Raw genomic sequence first — 25,979 nt, forward strand, 5'->3', positions numbered from 1 at the left:
CCTCCCATTGCTGGCCATGGCTCCTCTCCTTGGAGGCTGGAGATGTTCCTGCATGTGTCTGCAGCCAGTAGCTACGGTTGCTCCTCACTTCTGCTGGAAGTTGAACAGTTGCTGGAGGGGAAGGTGTTGAAGTTCCCAAAGCTGTCCCCTCTTTTATTTTATTTTTTCCTGTTTATGTCAACCTTTCAGGAAAGAAATTGAGAAAATGCCTCGTTAAGGGAAATAAGGCAAAACGGACTGTTCTGTGCTGTCCTGTTAGTGGGGACAAGGGGAGCCCTCTCATAGTGCAGGGCAAAACCTGCAAATGTTTGTGTCCTGTTACTGCTCTTCCCAGGGAAAAGCTCCCTGGATGTGACAGTGGGTAATTCCCACACCCCTTCCCAGGAGCTCAGGTGGGGAAGACCAGAAGCTGAGAGAGTATTGAAGGAGCAGGTGGTATTTATCTCCTTCCTTTGTGCTACCTTATATAGTCCAGTTTCCTGCACCCTCCCAGTAAAATCCAGTTCTTGTTTCTGCACTGAAGCTAACAATGCAACAGGACCATTTTACAGATAGCTTGCATGGGTCTCGAGGGTTTTAGTGACTTCCAGAAAGTCCCACACTCGGCGATGGAGCTGGAACTAGAAACCCAGGGCCCGTTCTGCTCAAAGATAAGAGCAAAGGTTTGCAAAGCACCTTCCCTCACTAATTAGTGAGAAGGAGTAATTCAGAAGCACTAGGTCTTAACTAATGCACTGTCACTGGCTGCGGTGGAAACAAGGAAAGTCCTTATGAAACCCAAGAGGACCAGCTTGAACTGCAAGACATTTAAAAATATCCCCGCATGCCAGAGAAGTCCCTGGATTAGTGGTGCCTTGGGAAAGCCAAGCACTTTCTCATGCTGACACCTGGAGGCCACAGCTTGTTCCTTCAGATGTGCCTGCCCCCATGGGCAACCCTCGGCAAGGGGTATTTCAAAGCAGCCTGAAGTTGAGCTGCCTTAAAACACCATCGAGAACACCCCCCCACCACCACCTTGTCAGGACCCAGTGTAATAAATGGTAGCTCTGAGGGTTGCAAGGCTCTGCCTGCTGTCTCATTCTTCCATGTTTTATGCCCCTGCAACATCTCTGCTCTCCAGTGATGCTGTAAATCCTTCAGATGTTGTTCCTGTGGCATAACACACTGCCCTGTAAATCTTTCTCCTCCTCTCTGGGAGCTGCTGGTTCCTGGTTCAGCATTGCAGCAAGTGATATCCCAGGGCAAAGGGGCACATGTATCACCCCCTAAGACAGCTATTCAAATATGTTGTTGTGGGCTTGCTTCCCTTCTTCCAGGACCATTGCAGCTTTTTAAGGAGAGGGGAAAAAAAAAACCCAAACCCTCACATTTCACTTGAGAAAAGTTTCTCCCTCCATTTTTACACTTGGTCACCAGAACAGCCTGGCTGCTGGTTTGCAACTTGGGCTGATGCAGCTCGTTTCTTAAAATAACAGGGGATTGTTTAAGGGACTTGTTATCCTCTTTGGATACTCACGAACAATTTTGGAAATGGGTGAAACCAGATAGCCACGGACGGCAGGCTGTCGATGCACTGGGGGTTAGAATGCCTGCATTGATTTAAAGCTCATTATCTTGTTACAAAATATCTTGGTGCAATCAAATAGTGCATGGCAGGGATGGCTTTAAATCTGGCCAGAGCCAAATGTCACATGGACTTGCTTGGAAGCTGCCTGAGCTGCCTGTGGGCAAGATGATACCTGTGCTGATGGGCACTGGGAATTTGTGAGGCTTTTGGTGATGGAGAATGGGAGGAGTAAAGCTGAAGCTGATGGGGAGATTGATGGAGGGGGAGAACCTGGCAACTGAACCATTCCTCCTGGCTTTCTGTCAAACCTGGTATGCATTGTGGTTGCATGGCACTGACTTTCTGCTGAGATTTCACAACCACTCTGAATGCAGTGCTTTAAACCAGGAGGCCTTCAGGCAGGCTGTAGATCTGGGCTATCTACTGAACTGGACCACATCCAGGCTGTTTGTTGCCAATTGCAGTGTCTCAGACTTTCAGAGGAGAGTTTGCATGCTCTATTCCATCGAGGACCTTCTGTTATCACACCAGTACCTCTCCATTTCATAGCAAAAGTAGTGGTGGTGGCAAGAGGCCAATTCTACAGCCCAGGAGTGTGGAGACTTGGGAACATCTCTGTTTAGCAGTGGCATCCCTCTGACAGGCGTGTGGGCAGTTTGACCTAGGGTGTAACCTAGAAAAAGCTGAAGGAGCCTACAAAAGGTGAAAGCTGCTTAGAAGGCATTTTCTACCCAGGGGAGTTTGGTGGTCTGCATACCCATGAGTTTTTGTTGTGTGAATTAAGTAAAGAATTCTCCCACCACTCCCAATGAGAGAGTTTGCAATGCTGAAGATGTTTCTGGGGTGCCAGAGGACATGGTCTAACTTCAGGGAGAAAATAGAGGAAAAAGGAAACAAATTTAGTTTCTCAACCCTGACCACTCTTTATGGTGTCCCCAGTGAGTGTGGAGTTGGTATTTTTATTTTAACCTTCCTTCCAGTGAGGGAAAGGTTCCTGCTCTTTTCCAGGTGGGCAGTAGAATGGTTGGACAATTCCTACTATGATCTAATTTGAGTCAGCTCCCTTGGGAGGACCAAACCTCAGTCTTCTGGACTGGTTTTTCATCTGTTCTGATGAAGTTCAGCATTGTGCACCTGGGAGTGCTTTGGGAAGGCAGGCTCTGGGGATGGGCCAGGGTAGCACCCCATGAGCTTGCTTGGACTACCATGAACCTCCCAAGGAACAGTTCCAAAAATGACCTGGCAGTGTCTCTGCATGTCCTTGGTTGACACACCAGCTTACAGATATATCCACTACTGTCACCATCCACTTGTGTTATTTTTGAGTGGGGGATTTCTTGAGTTGGATCCAAAGCTGTTCTGGAATTGCATCTCAAATATGCAGTCGTTTACAGCTTCCATAGCCGGAGAATGAGGAGCTATAAATACTGGCATGTTTGCTTTTTATTTCTGGCTTTTATCATTTGGATCAAAATCATGGGTCTCTCTGGGCCTCAGTTTACCTACTGGGGGGAGCGGTTGCTGTTGCATCCCTGCAGGTGAGCATGGAGGTGTAAAAAAGGGTTGTGCATGAAAGGTTTGAGGTGTAAACTCCTTTTTGAGGCATTTGAGTGAGGTGCTGCATTGGGTGACAGGCTAGCTACTGTGTTCTTCCCAGCCCTCAGGTGCCTGTTAACAATTTTGTTGGACTGGAGTGGGACCCAGTGATTTTTTTCTGAGTGGGGAGAGAACTAAAAGGAGCCCTCATGATTTCTACCCCAACAATCAGACTGGAAGTCTATGCTGCATTCCTGCTATTTGGTGTTCCCTTAGTAGCAGTATTGCTGTACCACGGTGTTGGTACCTCCATGGCCTGTCCAGCTCTTGCTCACCTCTTTCTGTTTTCAGGCAGAGGCTGTCTGCAGAGTGAAAGCCACAGAGCTGGCCAGATTTTATTTGCATTCTTGAATCCTGGCTTGTGCCACCTCTATCCATCATTCCTTGCTCTCTGCTGTGTGCTCTCCACAATCAGCGATGCACGTAGAGCTTGGCATGCTTTGTTGCCCAAACTCTTCTCACAATGGGTTTTGCCTTGATTTCCTCATTTTTTTTTTCTTAATCCTTGCTCCAGCTGCAATTAAAGCCACCTCCTCTTCTCTCCTGCAGGTTTTAAGGAGACAGCCTTCTTGTACGCTATCTCTTCTGCGGGGCTGACTCATGCCATGGCCAAGGCGTGCAGTGCAGGGCGGATGGAGCGTTGCACCTGCGACGAGGCCCCTGACCTGGAGAACCGTGAGGCTTGGCAGTGGGGCGGCTGTGGCGACAACCTAAAATACAGCAACAAGTTTGTCAAGGAGTTCCTGGGGAGGAAGCCCAACAAGGACCTGCGAGCCAGGGTGGACTTCCACAATAACCTCGTGGGCATGAAGGTGCGTTGCAGACTGCTCGGGGTGGGGGTTCGAGCCATTGTGGGGTTTGTGGGGGCAATAAGGTACTGCATTTGGGTGTGGAAATAGGAGTGTTGGATGCAAAACACATGGCGTGATCCTTCTGCTGGAGGGGTGAAGTCTCAATTATGGGACTATGCCCTCTTTTTGTCACTGTGCTTCAAGAGTTGTGCAAAACCATTGGAGGGAAACCAGAGGGGAAAGAATCAAGACTGTCCAGGTCTAGAAAACATGAGCTGGGGAGAAAGATTGCTGGCTCTCCACAGGGAGGAGAGGGTCTTACGCTGCAAAGGGATGGAAAGGCAGGTTCTCTAGGCTTACATGTGGTAGGATAAGGAAGAAGGGATTTACGCTGCTGCAAGACAGGTTGAGGGATGCTTTTCTTGCAGTAGTTCAGTAGGGCATTGGACAGTGTAGCACTTCCATAGCCTGGTTTCTTTAAAACCGGCCAGACAAACACCTGGCAGGGAACCAGGGTGGAGATATTCCTCTCTGACTGACCTCAGTCCTAAAAGTCCCTTCAGCCTTATTTTTTGGCAGCTTTTCACTCCACCTAGAGCTGCTGGGTTTTTAGCCGACAGTGCTTGCCTGTGTAGTCCCTCCTTCTTTTTTTCTTATTTCTTTTCCCATCCTTATCCTCTAAGCTGGAAGGCTTTCTGCTCTTTACCCCATGTTCCTTCCACGAGGCTTTATCCTCCTGCCGGGGGCCTCCCTGCAGGACTGATGTAAAGGACAAAGTGTCTGCAATTGCTGGGATATCCCAGCAAGAGAGGGGAAAGGAAGGGGCTTTCCACCTTCTGCCATAATCTGCTTGGCTGTACCTAGCCTAGAGTTGCTTGAACACAAAAATCCCTCAGATTGGCCAGCACAGGTGCCTAGGATCAGTGTTTCATTGCGCCAGCCTCGAAGGGGGACATACTGTAAAGTTATAAATAGCCTTCGAGCCTTGTTATTGTCAGTGTGATTGGATGGAGGGTTGGGGCTGGGATGGGGGACCTGGGTCTCCAGTTTCCCAGGCAAATGCAGCCCAGCCAGTTGTGCATTCTAGGAATCGTCACCCCAGCTCAGTTGTTCCTGTGTGTATGCATAAAATGTCATTCCTCATGACAGAGTTGGGGCATCGGAGAATGCCATCAGCGAGTGCTGGCCAGCAGAAAGTCTCCCCCTCTCCCCACCATCAGATGCTCCTAGACAGCACTGAGATCAGGATTAGAAATATCCTGGATTTAGCTTGTGTCTGGCTTTGGCTCACAGCTTTTCTGCCTCTGGATTAAAAGGCTCAGTGCCTCTGAACTCCTGTTGCAGCTCTTTGGCGTGTGAAACAGGCTTTGCAGGGTGGTGAAATTTGTTTTAATCCTTGTGGTCAGTTGTTCCCAAGGGCCTGTCCCAACTCTTTGGAGTTGGCTGTGTAGCAGATGGGACTGAAAACGGAGGTGGTGGTCCATGGAGGCTGTGACTTCATGCTGGAGATTGCTGTGAGATGTCCCGGCTCTCCTCCCTTTCCAGAGTCATATAATAGTCTTGTCAAAACCTACAAGGCTGTGGCTTTAGGTGCCATTGACATGTTCTTATAACTCCATGAATATCTCCCCTCCAGCAGTGGTGGGGCTAAACTTGCCCAAGGGACTTGACCTAGCTCCTAGTGCTCTTCACCCCAGTAGCTGCAGTCAGGATGCCCATAAGGCTGAGACTCAGTCTTGGATTTAGGTTAGGTGTCCTTATTTGTCATCTCTGCTCTACGCTGCCTATATGACTTTGAGTGAAACGAACTCCAAGGATGAGCTGGACAGAGTGAATCTCCCCTTTCTGCCTGCCCTTTCTTGTCCTGATCCCACTGTGAGTTAGTTCCCAGGGGAAGGGGAGATGTCAGGGACTCTTGCATCCTCTGCCTCCACTTTACTTGGCACGGTCAGGCTCTGGTCATTGGCAGTGGTTTCTAAGCACTAGTGTAATATCTGCAGCTAAACAGCTGAGTAACAGTTGTGACGGTTGTCCAGACACTGAGAGCCCTCATGGCAATCCAAGTCAAAGACCTTTGCTGCAGGTCAGTGATCCAGTGTTCCTATTTTTGTCCACCCACGCCGTGTCTGTCGAGTTGGTATTGCTGTCTGACAGCTTTCCTTGCCTATTTGCAGCAGCAGTTGAAACAACTTCTCTGTTTATGCTCCTAGAATAATTGTACCTTAGTCTGTTTGAAAGGCAAGCCAAGCAGCCCACCAGATTCACAACATCACTGTGAAGCCAGGCAGAGAACAAGTGAACTGTATGTTGAGAAGGAAGCTTTTAGGAGGATGGTAGTTACGTGTTCTCCTGATCCTGATCTGTATAGTCAGGATATGTGGACCTAAACCATTGGCACAATACAGTGTCATTAAGATTGAGATATGTTCGAGTCGGAGATGAGGATGCAGGCTGGCTTTGTAATTGCAAGGCCAGAACTTGCAAAGCTTGCTTAAGACTTTGAATTATTGAAACTAATTTGAAGCCTGAGCATTGAACTTCTTGGTGTGGTTGATGGATTGTCTGATGTTGCTTATACCTGAATGTAGATTAATATCAGCTTCAATCTGCCTCCTGGTCCCACTGCCAGTGCAGTGTTGGTGGAGGATGAGTTGCCTAGCAGGCAGTACTAGACTCCCTTACTGAATTTATTGATATTTTCCTTGATGAAGGTAGTGGGTTAAATTTGAAATTTGGGATGTTTCCTCTACTTGTCATTCTCCAAAGAAGTTGCCCATTGACTAAGTGCTGCCTTGTAGACTTTTGAACCATTGACTAGCAAGAGATGCTGACCTAGTGGCTATGAGAGTCTGAAACCACTTTGAACTAACCTAGTTTGGTTATTTGGGCAATAACTCATATGTATTTGATTTGATGTGAATCAAAGGCAATATAGGAGTACAGGTAGCCTTGATTTGTGCCATTTTGGAACTGAACAATTTTGAACCAGAGCACGCATTGTATAACTAAGATGCTCTTATGGCCTCTAATGTGTTACATGTCCCTATGAGTTCTAAAAAGATGATTATGGTCATTTTGAGCAGGAGCTGAGATCCAAACTGAATGCCTTTCCCAAGCTGATGATGGAGCAGGAGACTGAAGCTGGTTCTCCTGAATTCCTGCTCGGCACCTGCTGTATTTTTCCTTTAACCAAACTGCAGACTTTGTCTATTAGTGAAGCCATACATGCATGAAGCAAAACTTTTGCTGCTGTACTACAGACTGCTTTGGACTGGGCTGAGAATGGACAAAGACTTTCTTTTCCAGTATTTTGTTTTGCTATGGGAGCTTGCTGCAGTGCTAGCCTATGTTGATGTACTTACAGTGTATGTATGGATGTGCATGTGTGTGTTCGCTGAGGGAGTGGAGGAATATCTATTAAAGATATAGCACAAGCTTGGTGGTCTCTCGCTGATGCTTAACAACATATAATCCTTCCCATCTAATTACTCCCAACCATGGCAAAAACGTATAAATAGTCCCTTGAGACCCAGGAAAAAAATGGACCTGTACTTAATTGACTGATCTGGCAACCAACTCTATACCCTTCTGGTCAACATGGCAGTTTCTCCATGGTGTCACACTAGTAAATAATCTGCGTATTTCTGCGAGGGTGACATTATCCTATCCCGCCTAGTTTTAGTGTCTCTTGGTAGACATTCTCATTTAATTATTTTACTTCTGTTTTTTACAACCTTGATGGGCCGACTGTAATTTTGCTGCCACCAGTGAAATAATCACTGAACATGTTGTGCCCACGATGGCTCACAAAGTTATATGATATGACCTCAATCACTAATGAAAGGGCAAGCTTGTCTAGTGTGAGGATGAGGTAATTAGACCAGGACTTCTCCAGCCTTCTCTTTATTGAAAAGTAGGAGCTCTGAATAGACCACTTATTAAAAAAGCAATTTCCCTTCCTTTGCCAAATCTACTCTTGCTCATTCAGCTATTCTTTCAGAGGGGTCTTGGGTGGAGAGGGTGTGTGTTGGGGGGAGATGTGTGTATGTGTCAAGGGGATGGGGGGCGGTGGTGCTGAGAGAAGTCAACTGTATTAAAGCTCTGTTGCCAGCAATGAAGTTTCTTGGTTATATTAAATGAAGCACAGGCAGCCTTGCTAAAGCTCTCTTCTCTATATCCTCCCCCTTTTTTCCCCCTTGTACACACAAGTGCAGCACTCTTTTGTAACCCATTAATGAAAAGTCGGAATATTAGAGCACTCAATTAGTTCCACTGGGCTTGAGTAAGTGATGTTTTAATTAAATTTGCCCAGTTTCTCAGCAAAGTATCATTAAACATGACTTTCCAACTCCCTCTCTGGAGCGTTGCTAAGTTTCTTAATCCCAGGAGTGCTGACCTCTTCCAGAGGTATGTCTGGTCAAGCATGTCTTACAGATCCAAGGGGCACTATTAAAGGGGGCTGCTGTTACCCAAGGAAAAAAAATAATTGTCATGTTCTCATTCCCTTTTCCCTTTATCCTTCCAGAAGGAGGGACACAAGCAATCCTTTGCCTTCAGTACCCTGAAGTCAGGGGTATAACCACAGTCTCCTTTGAGAGCCAAGAGTGTTTAGTGCAAAACTATGGGAGGGCAGAAATGGCAAACAAGAAAATTCCTCCCACCCCCAAAAGGTCTCTCTTTAGGTGATATCTCCCTTTGAAACTCGTTCCCTTCATGAGGCTTCCTTAATTGTTTTTGCACAATATCAACCCATATGTTTTGGTCTGTGCAGACTGCATGTTTCTGAAGGATCCTTGTCACCCTTGTTGCTAGGGTTCAAGTCCAGACCCATCCTGAGACGTGTTCAGCCTGCGTCTCAAACTGAGATGCTCTGGAGAGGATAGTGGGAGGTGCATGGACTTTTCCTTGCTGTTGACTTGCTTGTTTTGGAAGCCCATGCAAGGAATGGCTTTTCCCCTTAGGCAGTGTTGGCAGGGATCTATCTCAAGGGCTGAGCGTGCCTCCTGCGCTGGAGACGGACTCTCCATATCAGGTAGATGTTTGCCCAGCTATCATCTGTCTGAGGAACTTCACGAGCTATCACATAACATGTTATCAGAGCATACCACCCTCTTCATTTCTGTATCTCCATTTTTACAGAGGGGAAATTGAGACCCAGAAAGATTAAGTGACTTACTAAAGGTCACACACAGGCGTAGCAAAGCAGAGACTTGCACCCTGGTCTCCTGTTGCAGAGGCAGTGTTTATAAGCACTGCCCATCCCGTCTCATACGGTTCCTACTAGCAAATATGATTCCAGTCAAACTCTAGAGTTTGAACAAGTGAGCTTAAATGCTAATCCTTCTGTTTTTCTACACCCTCAAAAAGTGTAATAATTGCTCTTTTTGATGAGACAAATCCATATGAGCTTACTACTACAGTTGGTGCATGCAGGGGGAAAAAAAAGACATAATGCATCCTTTAGGTAGTTTCTTTAGGGGGTGCATTTGCAGTGAGGAATCTAGCATCACATTTTTACCGAGGTACAAATCAAACCTAGCAAATAGCAGCCTCTCTGAGACTAGCTCTTGACTTTGTATGTACAGATCAGTTTGCAGGGCCACCACTAGTATTAATTGCTCCAGGTTATGACAGGTAGGAATGCATAAGCATGCTCTCTGGATTTTCCCTTCCTTCTTTCAGGCTGAGATTGGCTCAGCCAAAGTCTTTCTAAGGCCTCGAAATCAACACTCTGGAAAAAATTGCTTACGATGTCCCATAAGTAATTGCAGTTAGTGGTTTATAGTTTATGTGGAGCTTTCTTAGCATGTGAAGCACACTAGGAATACTGAAGGGGGAAAAAACTTTTAAAGTTCTCAATTTAAAGTTATGTTTAAGTGTTTGTGTATTAATGCATATTTCACTAAAATATGAGTGTTCATATTTTTAAAGAAGGAAAGGTAGTGGAGAGGGAAAACTGTTCTGAAAAAACAGTTTGAGAACAGGCTCAAAAGAAGGGCTTCTTTTAACAAGATACAAGAAAAAAGGGAAGGGAAAAGAAATAATCTGTGAAACTTTTACAATTCAACCAATGGCAATGGCCAGTGTTAAGGGACAAGTCTGGTCTTCTAGTTGTTTGGGCACTGTGAAGAAATGGGAACTGTGGCTGCTGTCCAAACAAACATTAATACTTAGGCTTGGTTATTCTCTCAGCTCATTTAAATTGAAGGAGAATATGTATATAGAGGATGGAAGAGATGTGATTTGCAAAGAAGCATCCCAAAGCCCTTTCCGAAGTAAGACAAGATGAGGGCAGGCTTTTTCCTGGATGAGCTGACTCTAAGGAGGTTCATCTGCTCCCTCCTCTCCCCCAAACCATAGCGAATGGTTTGAAGCCTTGGAGCCGCAGACCAGCCATGACGACCGTGGAGCTATAACCGAGGAATTCCCACGGCTGCGCGTCCGCTTTGGACTGCTGCTGCCCAGACAAGAGTTGTCTGAAAACCACCGCCAGAGCCCCGTGACCCAGCTGGGAATGAATGGGAATCTGTCCTCAGCGTTTCAGCTAAAACACTGAGAAATTGTGTGTTGCAGCATGTCTGAGACTGATCATTACGGGGGCACTTAGTCTGAGCTTCGTAGCAAACCATTGTTGTGAGGAAGGATTACATGTTGCATAGCAATGCTCTGCTGTGATCCCTTTTCCCTATGGCTCTTGTAAAGCCATTTGGGCAGGCGGTCCTGTAGTGCTATCTAATTTCGTCTCAGCAGCAAGCACCAATAAAGACGGTTCAGTCTTGTTCTATCATAATTGTTTTCCTCATTGTGCCTTTGTCGGTATTTGGTATTCTCACGATGAGATCAGTGAGAGTTTGTGTTCCTAGGTCAAATGAACTAATTTGCTCAGAGCTTTATTTTCCTCCCAAACTGCTCTCTTATTTGTGAAACTACAAGACCAGGTGGTTGTTCACAGGAGAGTGGGAGGACATAATTTCAATGTGTGATGCTATCCCTGATCCACTGATTGTCTTTTCAACTTTGTTTTCATGGTAGAAGCTCTCTCATATAACACAATAAGGATTCAAATGCACACTTGTGTTGTTACTCCTGAGCTACTATGACTCTGTGTGGTAGCTATGGTGTTTAGCCTGTGGAGAGCATGAAATGTTTTGTGCTTTGGATTTAAGCTAATACATTTTGCTTCACATCTGTGACAAGATAGAAGCATGCATGTGGTGACTTACCATGGTATAGATGAAATATGATTATTAAATAAGGGGTGAGGCCATGTGTTCAAGAGAAGTTCAAGTCTATGTAGGATGGAGGCAGATCAGGCTCTGAACTGTGGTGTGCCTTGAAAACAGGAGCTACCTATGGCTCATGAAATAAGCTTGTGTTAAAGTCTTATTCTGCCTCATGTACCCTAGACTTTTTTGGTAATAAAAGCTAAGTTATTCTGTCCTGGAAGTCCCTTCAGGTTTGAAAGCATGATCTAGACATTTACCTGTTTGTCCCAGGACCCAGCCAGGAAAGGTTTCTCCAACACTGCTCCAAGCAACCTGCTGACTTGGATAAGTCTTGCTCTGCTTCGTGGAGAAATGAGGTGGATTTAAGCGTCTGTGACAGGAGCCTGCAACAAGAGGAGGAAGGTCTTTGTGGAAGCTGGGGAATGAGATGGGAAACAGAAGGGCTTTGCCAAGATTCATTTTGGCTTGTGGGTGGTTAGGGGCCCGTAGGCAGCAGCTCTCCATCACGCATCGCCTTGAGTAGCTGCATCGTGACTGACAGCAGCAGGGGAGGCTGGCTGGGGAAGAAATTTTTCTAGGATTTTTACTATAGCTGCCTCTTAACATTCTTGAGCCCTTCCCAGCCCTTCAAGGAGAACGTTTATGGTGCGGTTGGGATGCACCACACTTGCACAGTGGCCATATGAAAATCCACATGCTGGATTTCATGAACTGGTGCATTCATGAGATCGGGGACAATGGAAAGCTTTTATGCTTTGGTCCACCAGTGCATGACATCTAAGCTGTCCTAGCCACTGGTTAACAAGGAACTAGAAGTGGGTTAGGAAAAAACAGACTGGGATTCATTAGGGGCTTTGTTCATCACTGCTTAAACACAGACAAGGAGAATAGGATTCATCTACCTAAATATACACATTACTACTCTTTGAGAGACCTTTGTGCTCCTGGAGGGGCAGCTGGTGATGAAGTGCAATGTTTTACAGTAGCTCAAATAATGCTAGATGCTGATATTTAGGCACCTGAATTCATCCCAGAGGGTGGGATTCTGCTCACAGTTTAAGATATCTAAACTGAGGTGCCTCTGTGTGAGCTGGGTCCCTAGGCTCCTGTGAATGAGTGGAGATGCGGTCAGCACAGTTGGAGCCTGGAGAGCTGTTCAGCTGAGCACGTGCAGGTGTCTGCTTCACTGTAGGATCCCCTGCCTGCTTTGGCTCCACGAAGTCAGATGAGAGCTTAGAGGTGTTTCTCAAATGTAGGCATTTAAACTCAAATATCTGCCTCAGTGAGGTCAACCCTGGCTGGATGGTGTGATTCAGGTGCCTAAACCTACATGCCTATTCCTGACTGAAGGTCTGCCATCTGCTAGCTGCCAATCCATCAGGGTCTGGATTTCCAACACTCGTTGTGCTGTATCTACCAGCCCTGTATAGATGCCTTGGATATACTGCACCTGCAATGTCAGCTCTCCCACTGAGCTCTGGAGAGGTGGCTCCTGATGAGAACAGCCCTGTGTCCAGGTTCCCTTCCTGCATTTCATGAACATTTCATGAACATTGCCTTGTTCAACCAGCTCTAAATCCAGCCAAGCCTACGCACAGGAGCGTGTTTACCAGCAGAGCCAATTCCTGTTGGTTTCTTGCTTTCCCATCTCCTGTACAATGGTGGTCGTCTCCTTTTCCAGGTGGAGCAGATGTGAATGGGTTGGGGGAGGTGGAAGGGTTGAGAAAAGCCTGAACTGATGAATGACTGCAGTGTGTAGCCCTTCTGCAAGTATCTCAGCAATTTTGCCCAGTTTGCTGATGGTCTGGGCGTGAAATCAGGTATAGGAGCTTTGTTTCACATGAACTCAGCTCTCACTTCTGGACAACCAGTGAAATGTGACTTTACATGAGGGACAGTATGGGTGAGGGTTTTTTTTCTCAGTGTTGAAATGTGTTCTGTACGCTCTTGTCTAACATTGTGGGATTTCTTGCAGAGTTGGCTAGACACTTTGGCATGCGAAGCGTGACAGCCCCTAACCAAGCCGGCCCAGCTGAGTACTAAAAGCAGTAACACATCTCTCTCTGTAACCCGTCACTTGTTTGAATGCTACTGTGTATTATTGGATTGCATTTGAAAAGGTCTTGGCTGTCGCAGGAATGAAGTGTGACCATTGGCCAGGCTTTGCTGAAGGCCGTATTATGCATAGTGTCTTTCTAAAAATGTCTCTGTAATATCAGGATTGGGCCAGACCCCAATTCTGAGTCCATGACCTATTGCACATTTGCACATGGTGCTCAGCAGGACTCATGCAGCCAAATAATTAAGAACCGGATGGTCAGGAAATGGACTGGAGCCAGTCCTCTGCTGTCATGAGGCCATAATGTTGGCAGATGCCATAATGGGCAGAGGGGGGAAGATTTTTTTTTTTCCTTTTTCACTTACCATAGATGCCCAAAGGAAGGGCACTTCCAGTAGTACCTTGACAGGAGGCAGCTCTATAAAACAGACTCTGTTCTAACTTGCTATTTTAAGGGGTGGTTATACCTTACCCATTTAGAGTCAAAATGTAACCTATTTTTGGGGAAGGGGGGGAAGGGAGAACTAGAACTATAAATACAGTTTATAATCTGTGGACAAAGTGCAGGTTATCTGTGACTGTCCAATAATGTGTCTGCTCTCATGTTGCCCACGGAGGATTCCCAAGAGTAAACCTATCTCTGGAGAAAGTGGGGGAGAACATTCAGATGCCATTTATAAGGAGATGGATATGCTTTTGTGCCATGAAGCGTCTTTATTGCAGTCTGATTCAAAAAGGACAGGATCCTTTGTTTAGCATCACTCAGTTTATGGGTATGGGGTCCTTTACAGCACCTGGGGGGCTCTTACCACCTTTGTCTCCAAGATGAATAACCATTGATTCTCTCATTCCTTTCTTCTCTTCCCTTCCTGATACTGCTTCTCCTTCCCATGCTGCTTTTTCTGTTGAAAATAACCTTCTCTTTCCATTCCCTTCATCTTGTATATGAACTGGCTCTGCTTTTCCTTCTGTATTGATGTGAAGAGAGCTATTCCCATGCAAGCTCTCCCCAGGCAGGATCTGGACACCTTCCTGTATGGACCTTGATTTTTCTTTTGCTTTGGCAATAAACATATACATTTACTTTCTGATATCTTGAACAAGTTGTTGCTGTCCTTTAGGGATCTGTGAAATGAGCCTAATGTCTCATTACAAAACCCTCTGCAAGTGTTTGACTATTAAAATAAAATAAAGGAAGGACTTGAAACCAAGCCTTGCCATTGATAGCTGCAGTCAAGAGACATAAGCAGCACAAAGTTTAACGTGAGTCCTGGTGTGGAGGGGACATAATCCACTTCACTTTCCAAAGGTTTAAATGTTTTCCCTTTCTTTTCCACCTTGAGATTTGAAGATCTTCATCATAACTGCTCTGCTTTTTTTGTGGAGAGAATAAAATATACATTTCCATCCTAGTTGAGGGCACCTTATAGAAGGTTCTGCCAATACATTCTAGAATTTATGCTAGTCTGGGACTTGAACCTTGCAGCGTGTTCCTTCCTCGATGGTGGCTTGTGTAGACAACATTTGGGTGCAGCAACCACTGAATGCCTGTGTCACGCCATTTCCCTTTATCCCCTCACCAGCATCCTTACACAGTGTTTAGCTAAGTGGCTTTTCCACCCCTGGGTCAGGCTTTTTGTAAACACTTGTGCCCTTGCTCACTATCTTGCCTGGTCAAATCTCAAGATCCGTTCACCCCAAGGTGCTGCTGAAGCATCAAGGCAGTGGTTGGGGTTCCTCATCCTGACAAGGGCCAGCTCCTGCTTGCTCATGATGGGGCAGGTGGTACAGCCTTTAGTCCAGGGAGTCTGTTCCCATGGCCAGAACTGAAAATTTTAAGTCCTCTTACCTCCCTACAGAGTGGCTGTCCCACATCCTTTCTCTGGTTGAAAATTGAAGACTGCTCCCCTAGTCCGCTCTGCAGCCACCAGCCCTGTTGTAGTCCCCAGGGGTCACTGCCTGAGGGCCGAACCCACTGGTATGGATGCTTCTCACTGCAGCATCAACCCAGATTTCATGTTTTTTTTCCCCTTGAAACTCTCTGTGTGAGAAGCCAGATTCCCCTTCCAAGCTGCCTACAGCTGGTGCCACAGGCAGAGTAAATCCTGAGGGCTGCATTAAGGCACCTGGAATTACTGAACCCTTCACACAGGGGTCTGTTTTCCATTTCTTCACATCTTACTTCAGAGAAAGGGAGGGCATGGAGGAGACTGAGGCAGCCTTGGGCTTTACCCTGCATGAAAATGTGCTTAATTAAACATGTGTTTGGCCAGCAAGCCATGGCCCTCTTTGTTTTTAAGAGTACATGCAGACTTCATTGCATGAAGGCCGCACCGTGAATACTGTGTTCAGTGTTGGGCCCCTCGCTACAAGAGAGACATTGAGGGGCTGGAGCGTGTCCAGAGAAGGGCAACGAAGCTGGTGAAGGGTCTGGAGCACAAGGCTGATGGGGAGCGGCTGAGGGAACTGGGGTTGTTCAGCCTGGAGAAAAGGAGGCTGAGGGGAGACCTCATCGCTTTCTACAACTACCTGAAAGGAGGGTGTAGCAAGGTGGGGGTCGGTCTCTTCTCCCAGGTAACAAGTGATAGGACAAGAGGAAATGGCCTCAAGTTGCACCAGGGGAGGTTTAGACTGGATATTAGGAAATTTTACTTCACTGAAAGGGTTATCAAGCATTGGCACAGGCTGCCCAGGGAAGTGGTTGAGTCACCATTCCTGGAAGTATTTAAAAGACGTGTGGATGAGGTGCTTAGGGACATGGTGTAGTGGTGGTCTTGGTAGTGTTAGGTTTACGGTTGGACTCGATCTTAAAGGTCTTTTCCAACCTATGTGATTCTGTGATTGCTAGCAGACAAAAATTGGCATGTTCTTTTGGGTGTGCTGCCACACTCCAGAATAGGATTCTGAACACAGGTTGGAGAGGTGGAGGCTAACTGGATGCTTTTGGAGCTGATGGTTTTGGTGGTGGCGATTCAGGCTGTTGTTCTTGAGGACTTTATATATAATTTCAGCTACATGAAGGTTTTTCCTCAGTCACAAAGTGAACTGGGTGATATGCTATACCTAGTTGCTACTGGTGGAAAAAGCACAGCTTAACCATGTTTCCATTGAGCCTGTGCTGCTAATTGGGAGCTATGTGATTTTAAGGTGGTATCCTGTGTGTGGTGGTGTGGAGAAGGTTCCTACTGTCCACGCTCATGTTCTGGGGCATGTACCACCCCACCTGTGTGTTTGTGTGTGTTACAGCAGCACTCTCCCTCTTTTCTCTACTAAACCAACTCCTTCCACTTTTGTTACATCTCATCTCCTTGTTCTTACTAAAACAGATAAATAGATATTAAAATATGTATTAATCTCTTAGTTGCATCGCAGCTTCAGATCTCTGTCTATGTAGATGAGTGCCAGCACTGGACAGTCTTTGTACACCTTACTAGTATCATTAACTAGCTAATAAAGCAATATTCTGGCAGGTAAATGGCGTATTCCTGGAAACTAGGACCCTTCTAAAGCAAGTATTTCCTGTAGTGTGTGGTTTTTGTCCTCTTCCAACAGATGGTTTTTGTATTGTCATCAACTTTGTGTTCCAGGAGTGTCTTCTAGCAAATGTTCTTTTTTTGCTCTGTGTCTTGATTTTTTTCCCCATAACTGATTTTCTTTTGGGGCCGTGTGTGTCTGCAGGTCATCAAAGCTGGAGTGGAGACAACCTGTAAATGCCACGGTGTGTCTGGATCCTGTACTGTCCGAACGTGCTGGAGGCAGCTCTCTCCATTCCACGAAATAGGGAAGCAGCTGAAGCAAAAGTACGAGACATCACTCAAAGTGGGCAGCACTACCAACGAGGCCACAGGGGAAGGAGACATCTCCCCACCCAAGAAGTCCATCCCTGGTCACAGTGATCAAATCCCAAGGACTACGGATCTTGTCTACATTGACGATTCCCCAAGCTTCTGTATGATGAGTAGATACTCGCCTGGGACTTCGGGAAGGAAATGTTACAAAGACAAGAACTGTGACAGCATCTGCTGTGGGCGAGGGCACAATACGCAGAGCCGCGTGGTCACCCGTCCGTGCCAGTGCCAGGTCCGTTGGTGCTGCTATGTGGAATGCAAGCAGTGCACCCAGAGAGAAGAGGTTTACACCTGCAAAGACTGATGCATCTTCTGCTCGATGGCAACCCTTGGTGACGGGCGATGGCGATCTATGAGAACTACATATGGAGACAAACAGGGTTTGATTGATCTTCTGGGATCTGAAAGCTATGTTGAGACATAAGCACTTTCTAGGGTACAGGTGACCCAGCTGTGTTGCTGTTTTGTTTTTTGTTTTGTTTTGTTTTCCTGTAGACTGAATTTTAATGAGGTCCAACCATGTGGAAATAAGTGCCTGTCACACTGGCGTTAGACACCAGTTGACCTTCACCTTAGTCGTCCATGCAGTTTGACGGATCATTCATCCTTGGAACATCTTGATCGTTTCACCAATCCTCCATGAACTCCTGGGCTAATATATTCTCTTTGGCATAAATAACCTATAGTATTTTATTCCGGAAGCTTACCCAACTGCTTAGAGAACTAAGCAGATATGAGAGAAAGATCTTTCTGCTTTGAATGCGATGGTACAGGAAGCGGTCAATTTCCCCTTCTAAAACTGGAGAGAGGTGTGTAGGGTGAGCAGGAACAGCCCTGATGGTTCCTCTAGTGGAGTTTCTGCACATTGAGCAAACAAGGCTCTGACAAAGAGACCCACTGGGAGGGTAAGCTTTTCAACGACAGCTCCGTATCCATGTGCTTTGATCACCTAATACAGCTCAAAAAACGTTGGGTCCACCGTGTTGCAGTCAGAAATATATCCAAGAAAGAGGTTGGGAAGACAGTAGAAAACCAGACGTGCCTGTCCTTTTCAGTCCAATCACATGTTTTGGTTTTTTTTAAAAAAAAACAATTTCTTCAAATGCAGTTTCTTTAGCACTATCGCTGTCTTAATTTTTTTTTTTTTTAAACCACTAGATACTTTTGTTTTATTTTTACTTTGTGCATGATTTATTTTTCTCTCCTCTTCCCACCTCTTGCTGATCAAATTCACCCTGTGGTAACTGCTTCAGAAATCTGAACTGGAACTTTTTAGTCTTATGCCAGCTGAATTTGGATGTGTGTTTCTGAGTAGGACAAGAGAAATTCCAGTGCATCTTGGAACGCAGTGCTGTCTTGCATTGTATAGCAGCCGTTTTGGACTGGATCAGACCTCTGGACGAGTTGACTTTGCTTTTACTAGGTCATCATTCCGTTTACTCTAAACCATGGCAGTGGTACATGACACAAGCTGTATGTAAACCCTATGACCTTAAGATTTTTTTTTTTTAACCACTAGATCGAGAACTGTATTTTTTAAAATACAACTGCTAAATGGTAACCAACTATTGAATTTGGAACAACCAATCAACGAAGAGACAAACTATCAAGTGGCCAGAGAAGCCAGAAATTGACTGCAGTGGTAGATCACTCTGACACTGTGAAACAGATGACAACCTTCAGCATTTTGTTTTTCCTTTGAAGAGGATACTTGCAATCCAGGACTTGATGCGGCAATATCGTTCAGTCATAAAAGTGGATTGGAAGCAGCCAGTGAATGCCTTAACGACGCTTTCTTAAGGAAACACTGGAGAGCAGAGGGCATTTTATTTTATTTTTGGTAACAATTTTTTATTTGTCCAGTAGTAGCAATTTCCACCAATTTCATGTAAGCCATTGATCTGGTTCTCAAAAGAGGAAAGCTGGCTGGAGTTTTTCAAGCAGTAGCAGATGTTAGCCAAGCAAAAAGAGAGCAGTTTTCCAAGATGGACCATTATTTTTCAAGGTGTTTTTTCTTGTATTTTCTTAATTTTTGTCTTTTTAATTTTTTTTTTTCCCCCCAAATAGTAGCCACTAATATTTAAGCTGTTCATGTGCATCTACTGGGAGGAGAAGAGATTTTTTTTTTTTTTTTTTTTCTTGGTAACAAATACCTGCAGTCCAGCCTGACTCATTGGCATCAAATCTTGAGGTGGGGGCATGGGGAGGGACAGGATGTTACCGTTAATAGCACGATGGGTCCTGCAAAGTGAAGCGTACTGTCTCTTTTTTGATGTTTGCTTATTTGCTGTACAATTCTGGAGGTTGGGGTAGGGCTGGAAAAGGAGGAATCCACACATGGTGTTTGTCCCTTCCACCACGGCAAATGCACAGTGGTGCGTTCGACGCAGAAAGTTTGCAGGAAGGTCTCGCAGCTTCTGGGAGATGCACCGCTTTGAAAATCACCCATGAGCAGTTTGTCTAATGGTTTAAAAAATAAACTGACTAGAAACCTATTATTCAGTGTGTGCATGTGTGTATATATATACACACATGCTGACAAGTAAAATATATATATAAATATTGAACAAACATTTATTTATTGTAAAGCCCTTCAGAAGGACCTTCTTATGGTTTCAATGTGGTATTATGTTAAATTCTCTTTCTCCCTCTGTCTCTCTCACACATATGTGCAAACTCACTGTTACATTTTTGTGTGTGCTAGCATAGTTCTTCCCCTCCAAAGTAAGGCTGGATCCAAACCTGCTCAAAACATGAGGATTTTTGGGTCTGAATTACTATTTCTGGCCCCATTCTTTTAAAAAAATATTTGTTGTTAATTAAAGAATGGGCTGCAATTTATGTGCATTATTATTATTATTAATTATTATTATTATTGTTATATTTAAACCATGGGCCTCATTTTCCTGCTTTTCACTGGTGTCTCTGTCTCCGTTGACCTCGCTGGAGTAACTCCACATTGCACTGGTGTGAGAGGAGAATGAGTCCCTAGATTCAGAAGAGAGGGCAGTGTTGGCATCGATATTGCAGAGAAAATGCCTAGGTCAGATGGGATATGGTAGCTTGGTGTGTTTGGCAGTGGGGGGGAGAGAGAGATGGGTGGGCAATAAGGCAGACTGTCAAAGCTTGACTAGAAGAAAGAGGCAAAGAGTGAATGAACTACTGAGTGAAAGAGCTCTTCTGTGTATTATAACTCACGCACTGAAGCCTGGATGCTTTCTGTAAGTATTTAAAAAAAAAAAACAAAAACACACAAAAAACAAATTGTATTTATGTTAATGTGGATATATTACTTGCCTGTTATATATTGTAAATAGCAAGGTTTATTCTCCTGTGGTTAAAAAAAAATTATAAATAACTAAATAGTAGCGAGGCACATGTGTTAAATGTATAGGCAGTGTATAAAATGTACTAACACTCTGAAATCAGGAGAACTTGTCTTCTTGGCCTTTTGACCTAGGGTGGTAAAACATATGTGGGTTATTTTCCTTCTTCCTCCCACCACGTTGTGTGTGTTTTGGGTGGGGGGGTGTTTAGTTCCAGCGTTTTCTGATGTTTGCCTTATCTTTGAAGAAAGAATGGGGGGAAAAGCCTCATTTTGGAAAAATCCAGTGGAGCTTGAGTAGTATGAAACAAGTAGCAGCTGGTAGAAAAGATGTCAAACCCTCTCAAAATCCTCTCAAGTGCTTGACCTGGGTTTTCTGCTGGTGACAGACGTGCGTTGGAATTGAATTAACCCATGGAGCAGGAGCTTCTGCTTGTGCTACTCCACACACGAGTTCAGAAAAACCCTAGATAAGAGACCCTGAAGTCCTTTATAAAACATTGGGTACTGTCCTGTAAAACCCTTTTTGTTCCAGCTGTATGAAATTGGATTTTTCCAGAGAGGCGAATTCTGCCACCACACCACTGGATCTCCAGTGCAATTCAATGAAATTGTTTGTTTTTGTAAAACTACTACAAGAGTGAATTTGGGTCCCTGAGTCTTTCATGGTGTCATTTCATATAAAAAAAAAAAAGTGCAAAGCAACTTTTTCTCTTTTTCTTGCCCCCAGAGAAACAGCTTTTTGCAGCAGATGTAACTGGAGAAGGATGCATGGGTGTAGGGGAGGTCTCTGGTTTCTGATCCCCTTTCACCCCCTGTCCCCCCAAAAGTGTCAAAGTGTTGGTTCTCCTAAGCTGATCCAGCAAGACTTGCGAGATCAGTTTTGGGGTGGGGGGGTGCAACCATTATTTATATAACTTTTTTATTAATTTTTTTAAAAGAGAAGTTAGCTGATGGAAGAATATTTTTATTGAATAGTGCATTTAGTTATGTCAGAAATATAAAAAAAATATATAATATTTTTGTAAACAAGGCAAACTGAAAATGTTTGCTGTTTTATATTAGAATTTTCTATTAAAAGAAATAAAAACCCACACAAATAATTGTTGCACCCGTCATCTGTTTTTTAACAAGCTTCTATTCTGTGTGACTGACTCATATATGCCGGATGTGGAGACATGCAAAACAAGTCCTAAACATTATGTTCTCATTGTCTTCCAGCTCTCAAAAGACTCCAGTTGGTGAAAAAGCAGTGTTTAATCCAAGAGGCTTTTTTGTTTGTTTGTTTTGATTCCTGACACTAAAACTTACTTATGAAGAATCAGTAGCTTGTAATTAAAATACAAAAACCTACCCTGAAACCTCAAGCTTACCCTTTTTAGTTGTGCATCCTGGTCTTGAGATGGCTCTGGATGGAGCAAATTCAAAACCTATTTACAATAACTAGGTATTTGCTATTGATCTCAGTTGGCCTGGGAAGAATGACTCTTAAAAAGGTTGTTGGGGAAAAAAAAATAATCTGAGTACATGGGAAGGTTAAATGAAGAGGACCAAATTCCAGGCTTGATCTAACAGAAGCAATTTTTATCTGTTTGAATGGGGCAGTGTAAAACTGGGGAGCTGGGAACTGCTGGGTCTGCTGCGGTTCAGGAAGCCCGTCGTTCACCTTCGGAAGCAGGGGATGAGTTATGGACCATCTGTTTTCAAAAGAGCTTTTGGGATTGCTGGTTTGGAGACTGGAGCAGGGGCGAAATAATTTCTGAGGATTTTTTTGTGGTCGGCCAGCTCGTACACATCTGCCTTCCTTCAGCCCAGGTCTTGAATTTCTTTGTTAATCATTTTTCAGCTGCCCTATTTTAGCCAACACATGAGGAGAAATTAGGTTGGTTTGGCTGTAGTAGGGTTGGATGAGAACCCAGATGAAGGGACAGATTTCTCAAGGGTACTTTCATGGAGTAGATGCTGCTTAAGGTAATTTTCTGGTGGATTATAGTGCCTGTGAAAAATTCCTCAGTTGATGTTGCAGTAAAATTAGGTCTGTTCTGTACTCGATAAAACAGGTGCAGCAAAGCTCTTCGTTCCTGGTTTATTCAGCTCTGTGCACATCTGTTGGGCTGAGTCTGGCTTCCGTGGTCAGCTTGTCCTGGCTTTTGGTTTTCAGGATGCTAACTAGGTGATGACTTTTGGAGAGCAACATTTTCCTGCAAGAGAAAGTGCCTTTTATGACCATTACTGCCCATGTAACTTGAAGGAGGCTCAGTATAGCACAGGATCAGGCCTGTGGAAATCTGGTCATTGCTAAAGCAGTCAGGCTTAGGACCATGGATATTACCACTGAGTAGCTTTTAGATCTGTTTTTCACTGATGAACATTGGATTTGACCAAGCTGTTTACATGTTCCAGGAAACAGAATATTTCTGAACAAAAAAAAAGGGGAATCTCTAGTATTTGTGGGTGGGGAGGAAAAGCAAATGGATATTGCAAGCACAGTTTAGCTCTGGAATCATGGTAGGCTTCCTGTAACTACATTTCTTCAGGGGCAGGGAATGAGTAGGGTGTAAGTTAAGACCATCAATGATTCAGACACATAAAATTCAGCAGGCTGTTAGGGGACACATCTGAATAACGCATTTTTCCCAGTTCTTGCTGAATGTTTTCAGAAATGGGCAAAACCCTTCTCAGTAGCATTGGGCAAGGTGACCCAAAGGGACAGGAGATTCCTCCCTCACCTAGTCCTCTCTTTCATCACAGGGTTGCTCAGGAAAGTTGAGAGAAATGCTGACACGCTTGGTGTAGTGGGGCATTTGCAATGGGCCTGGAGTCATCCCCCTTTAGATAAGGGGCCCACAGTCTGCAATCAGTGTAGGCACCTCTAGAAGGTGTTTTGGCCCATGTGGAGGTGCCAGTTTCTCCCTGCTGATAATAGAAGGGGATAAAGACATAGACACCCAGGTTAATAGAGGTGTGGATGAATACAGGACTAATCAAAGTATGTGTGGATAACCCTGCCAGCTCCCCTTGGAGATGAGCATGGACCCATCTGAAACAGCAATCGCCAAACTAGCACAGGAATTTTCCCTTGTTCCACCCCACCCCACCCCAGTCTCTAACAATGCCTTTTGAGGCCTGAATGTAAAGTCTAGGATTTGTTTTGCACCCTTGGGATGGCATTTCCTTTTAAAGGGAGGTGGGAATACTAACATGAAGGATTAATATTTTTCTTTTTTTTGTTTTTTTTTTTGTTTTTTTTTTTTCCAATGTCTTATGGGAGCCTAAGTTATTTTTCTCTACCTCATATGTACAGCTTGTAGGTATAAATCTGATTCTGAGTGACTGTTGAGAATGTATTTAAGTTATTTAACATCTTTGTATAACAAAAAAAGCCAGAACAAATGAAACAATAAATGTATTTTAAATTATACTTGAAGCGTGCTCCTCTTTCTTCACATCTGTTGAAAAAGGCCTACATTTAGTGGTTGCGGGAGCCCCTGTGCCTCCCTCAGCACTACTCCTGACCTCTGGTCCTGGAGCCAGCCTGTATCTGTGGCTAATGTAAGCCTCGAAAGGCTGTTAAACCTAGTAGGGTGGTAATTGTGTTGCCTAAATGAGTAGGATGGTGTATTTCCAGCCTGAGGTTGCAGTATGCTTTGGGAGAGGTGAAAGGATCCCCATTAATTGTTTGGGTGGTGGAGATCTTCATCTGTTTGGTCCCATTGCAGTCTTCCCCCCTTTGAAAGCCCCCAGGCTTTCGGGGGAAGCGATGCTCACAACCTTCATAGGAGAAAGCGCTGTTCTCCTTTTCTCTCCGCAGTAATTATGCCTTCAGAAAGCAGAGTCAACTGCTCAGGAAACAGGTCCTTAACAAGCACAGCGTTGGCAACAGTTAACCCTTGCCAAGCAAACTCTGAGATCTGTCCATCTTAGGTCCTTGAGCTGGCCCTCCAATCACAGGCAGCACAGTGCTTCAGAAGTTTGAGTGTAGTTGTCCTCCTAGTATTGCCATGAGCTAAAGAAATGCCTCTATGCCAATTTGGCATGACGGAGTGACCTGTCTACAGCAAGGCCAAAACCCCTAGGTTCCTTCTCTCTTCCCCTGATCTTTTACTCTCCCAGTGAAACAGCTTGCAATGTATGATCTGATTCAGGACTGTTACAGGGTGTTCTGGTTTGGGCCAGTTGCTGTGCCAGTGTTTTGAGCAATACAATGTTAAACAAGCTCTGGAGGTTGATGGACTCCACCAGCTTTTCATGGGATTGCATTAGTCATCATACTTTGCTGGAGAAGTCATGATACTTTGGCAGAATATCACTGTCATGTAGTGATTGCAAAGTTACTCTGATCGAGTATCTGGCAGGAGCTCAGAATAAGGGGGATGTGGCCAAATTTAGTCTGGCTGAATGACAACAATTAAAAAAATTGTCATTATCCCAGGCTACATATTGTCTTGCCTGATCAAATGTCTTTTTCTTCACAATGGCCCCCTGGAGCTATTTGGTATGTAAAATTCATTTCAGCTGAGCTTTAAATAACCAGAGCCTGTTAACATTCATCTCACAACCTACTAATGACTCAAACATGAATGATTTGGGTTTGCAAAGCCTCTGAGAAACAACATGGTGCCCCCAATCGTGCGTGCACGCAGTGAAGTGCTGCTTCTCTGGACCGCAGGTGTGGCATGGTTCACAGATGCTGCTTTTTCATGTGGATGAGGGGAAAGCTGAGAAATCAACCAGCAGCCACGTGAGGTCCAACTGCTCAAGATGTTTAAAACAAACAACCAGCCCAACCCAAAACCTAGCCCTGGAGTAGACAAAACTTGTGGCAGAAAAGTTCTTACTGGGGTAGCAGGTGGTGGGCTATTAAGTAAGAGGTTATTTAGATTACTGGGCTACTGTCTGTTGAGGCAGGCAACCAGGCACAGGCATCCTTGTCATCTCCCTCAATGGTGAAGTAATCATGTTCACATAAAGCATCTTCGTGGGGTGGGGTAAGAAAAAGACATAATCAATAATGGTAGTTCAGCTGGCCAGAGGTAACTTTCTACCCTGCAGTAACTTAATGGCTTTCATGCATGTGTCCAGGTACTCCTCAACAGTTCGGCACCCTGTCGAGGCAGCTAAGAGCGGTCCAGATGATTCAAACAAGTGGACGGCCAACCCAAGTTGCTTGGCAGGCTGACTGGGCATGTGACAGAAAAACTGAGCTTGGAAAGAGCTTCAGCTACAGCTGTCCTTTCAGTGTACCCTTGATCGACTTCTGTACCTCCCAAGTTAGACTATTAAACAAGGGCTACTGTGTTCTTGATGGTGTACTGGAGGACTTTGAAAACTCTGGCTTGTGTATCCAAAATGCTTCACAACTTAGAGTTGGTTATCTATTTCTCTCCTTCCCATGCATGAAAAATTCTTGGATTTATTTTACCTTCCAATCTCATTTTCCACTGTGGTGCAGCAATCACATCCAGGCCTTTAACCAACCCTTTAAAGGTGGCTCCTCAGTGCTTTACATAGAATCAGCACTGTCCATCATCAAACAGAGATGATGGTATCTTTATCCAGTATAATGC

At 44.8% G+C, this 25,979-nt stretch overlaps 1 protein-coding gene across 1 annotated transcript in view; it reads left to right on the forward strand.

Annotated features, from left to right (window-relative positions):
• Nucleotides 1–23,804, forward strand: part of WNT9A (Wnt family member 9A) — a 61,611-nt gene extending 37,807 nt beyond the window's left edge. The window contains exons 3-4 of the mRNA XM_072854877.1: nucleotides 3,713–3,975; nucleotides 16,918–23,804. Of these exons, the coding sequence (XP_072710978.1) occupies nucleotides 3,713–3,975; nucleotides 16,918–17,391 (737 nt within the window). The 3' untranslated portion in view covers nucleotides 17,392–23,804. The remainder of the gene's footprint in view (nucleotides 1–3,712; nucleotides 3,976–16,917) is intronic.
• Nucleotides 23,805–25,979: the final 2,175 nt, after the last annotated feature.

The sequence above is a fragment of the Ciconia boyciana genome, chromosome 2, assembly GCF_034638445.1.
Source record: "Ciconia boyciana chromosome 2, ASM3463844v1, whole genome shotgun sequence".
NCBI lineage: Eukaryota > Metazoa > Chordata > Aves > Ciconiiformes > Ciconiidae > Ciconia > Ciconia boyciana.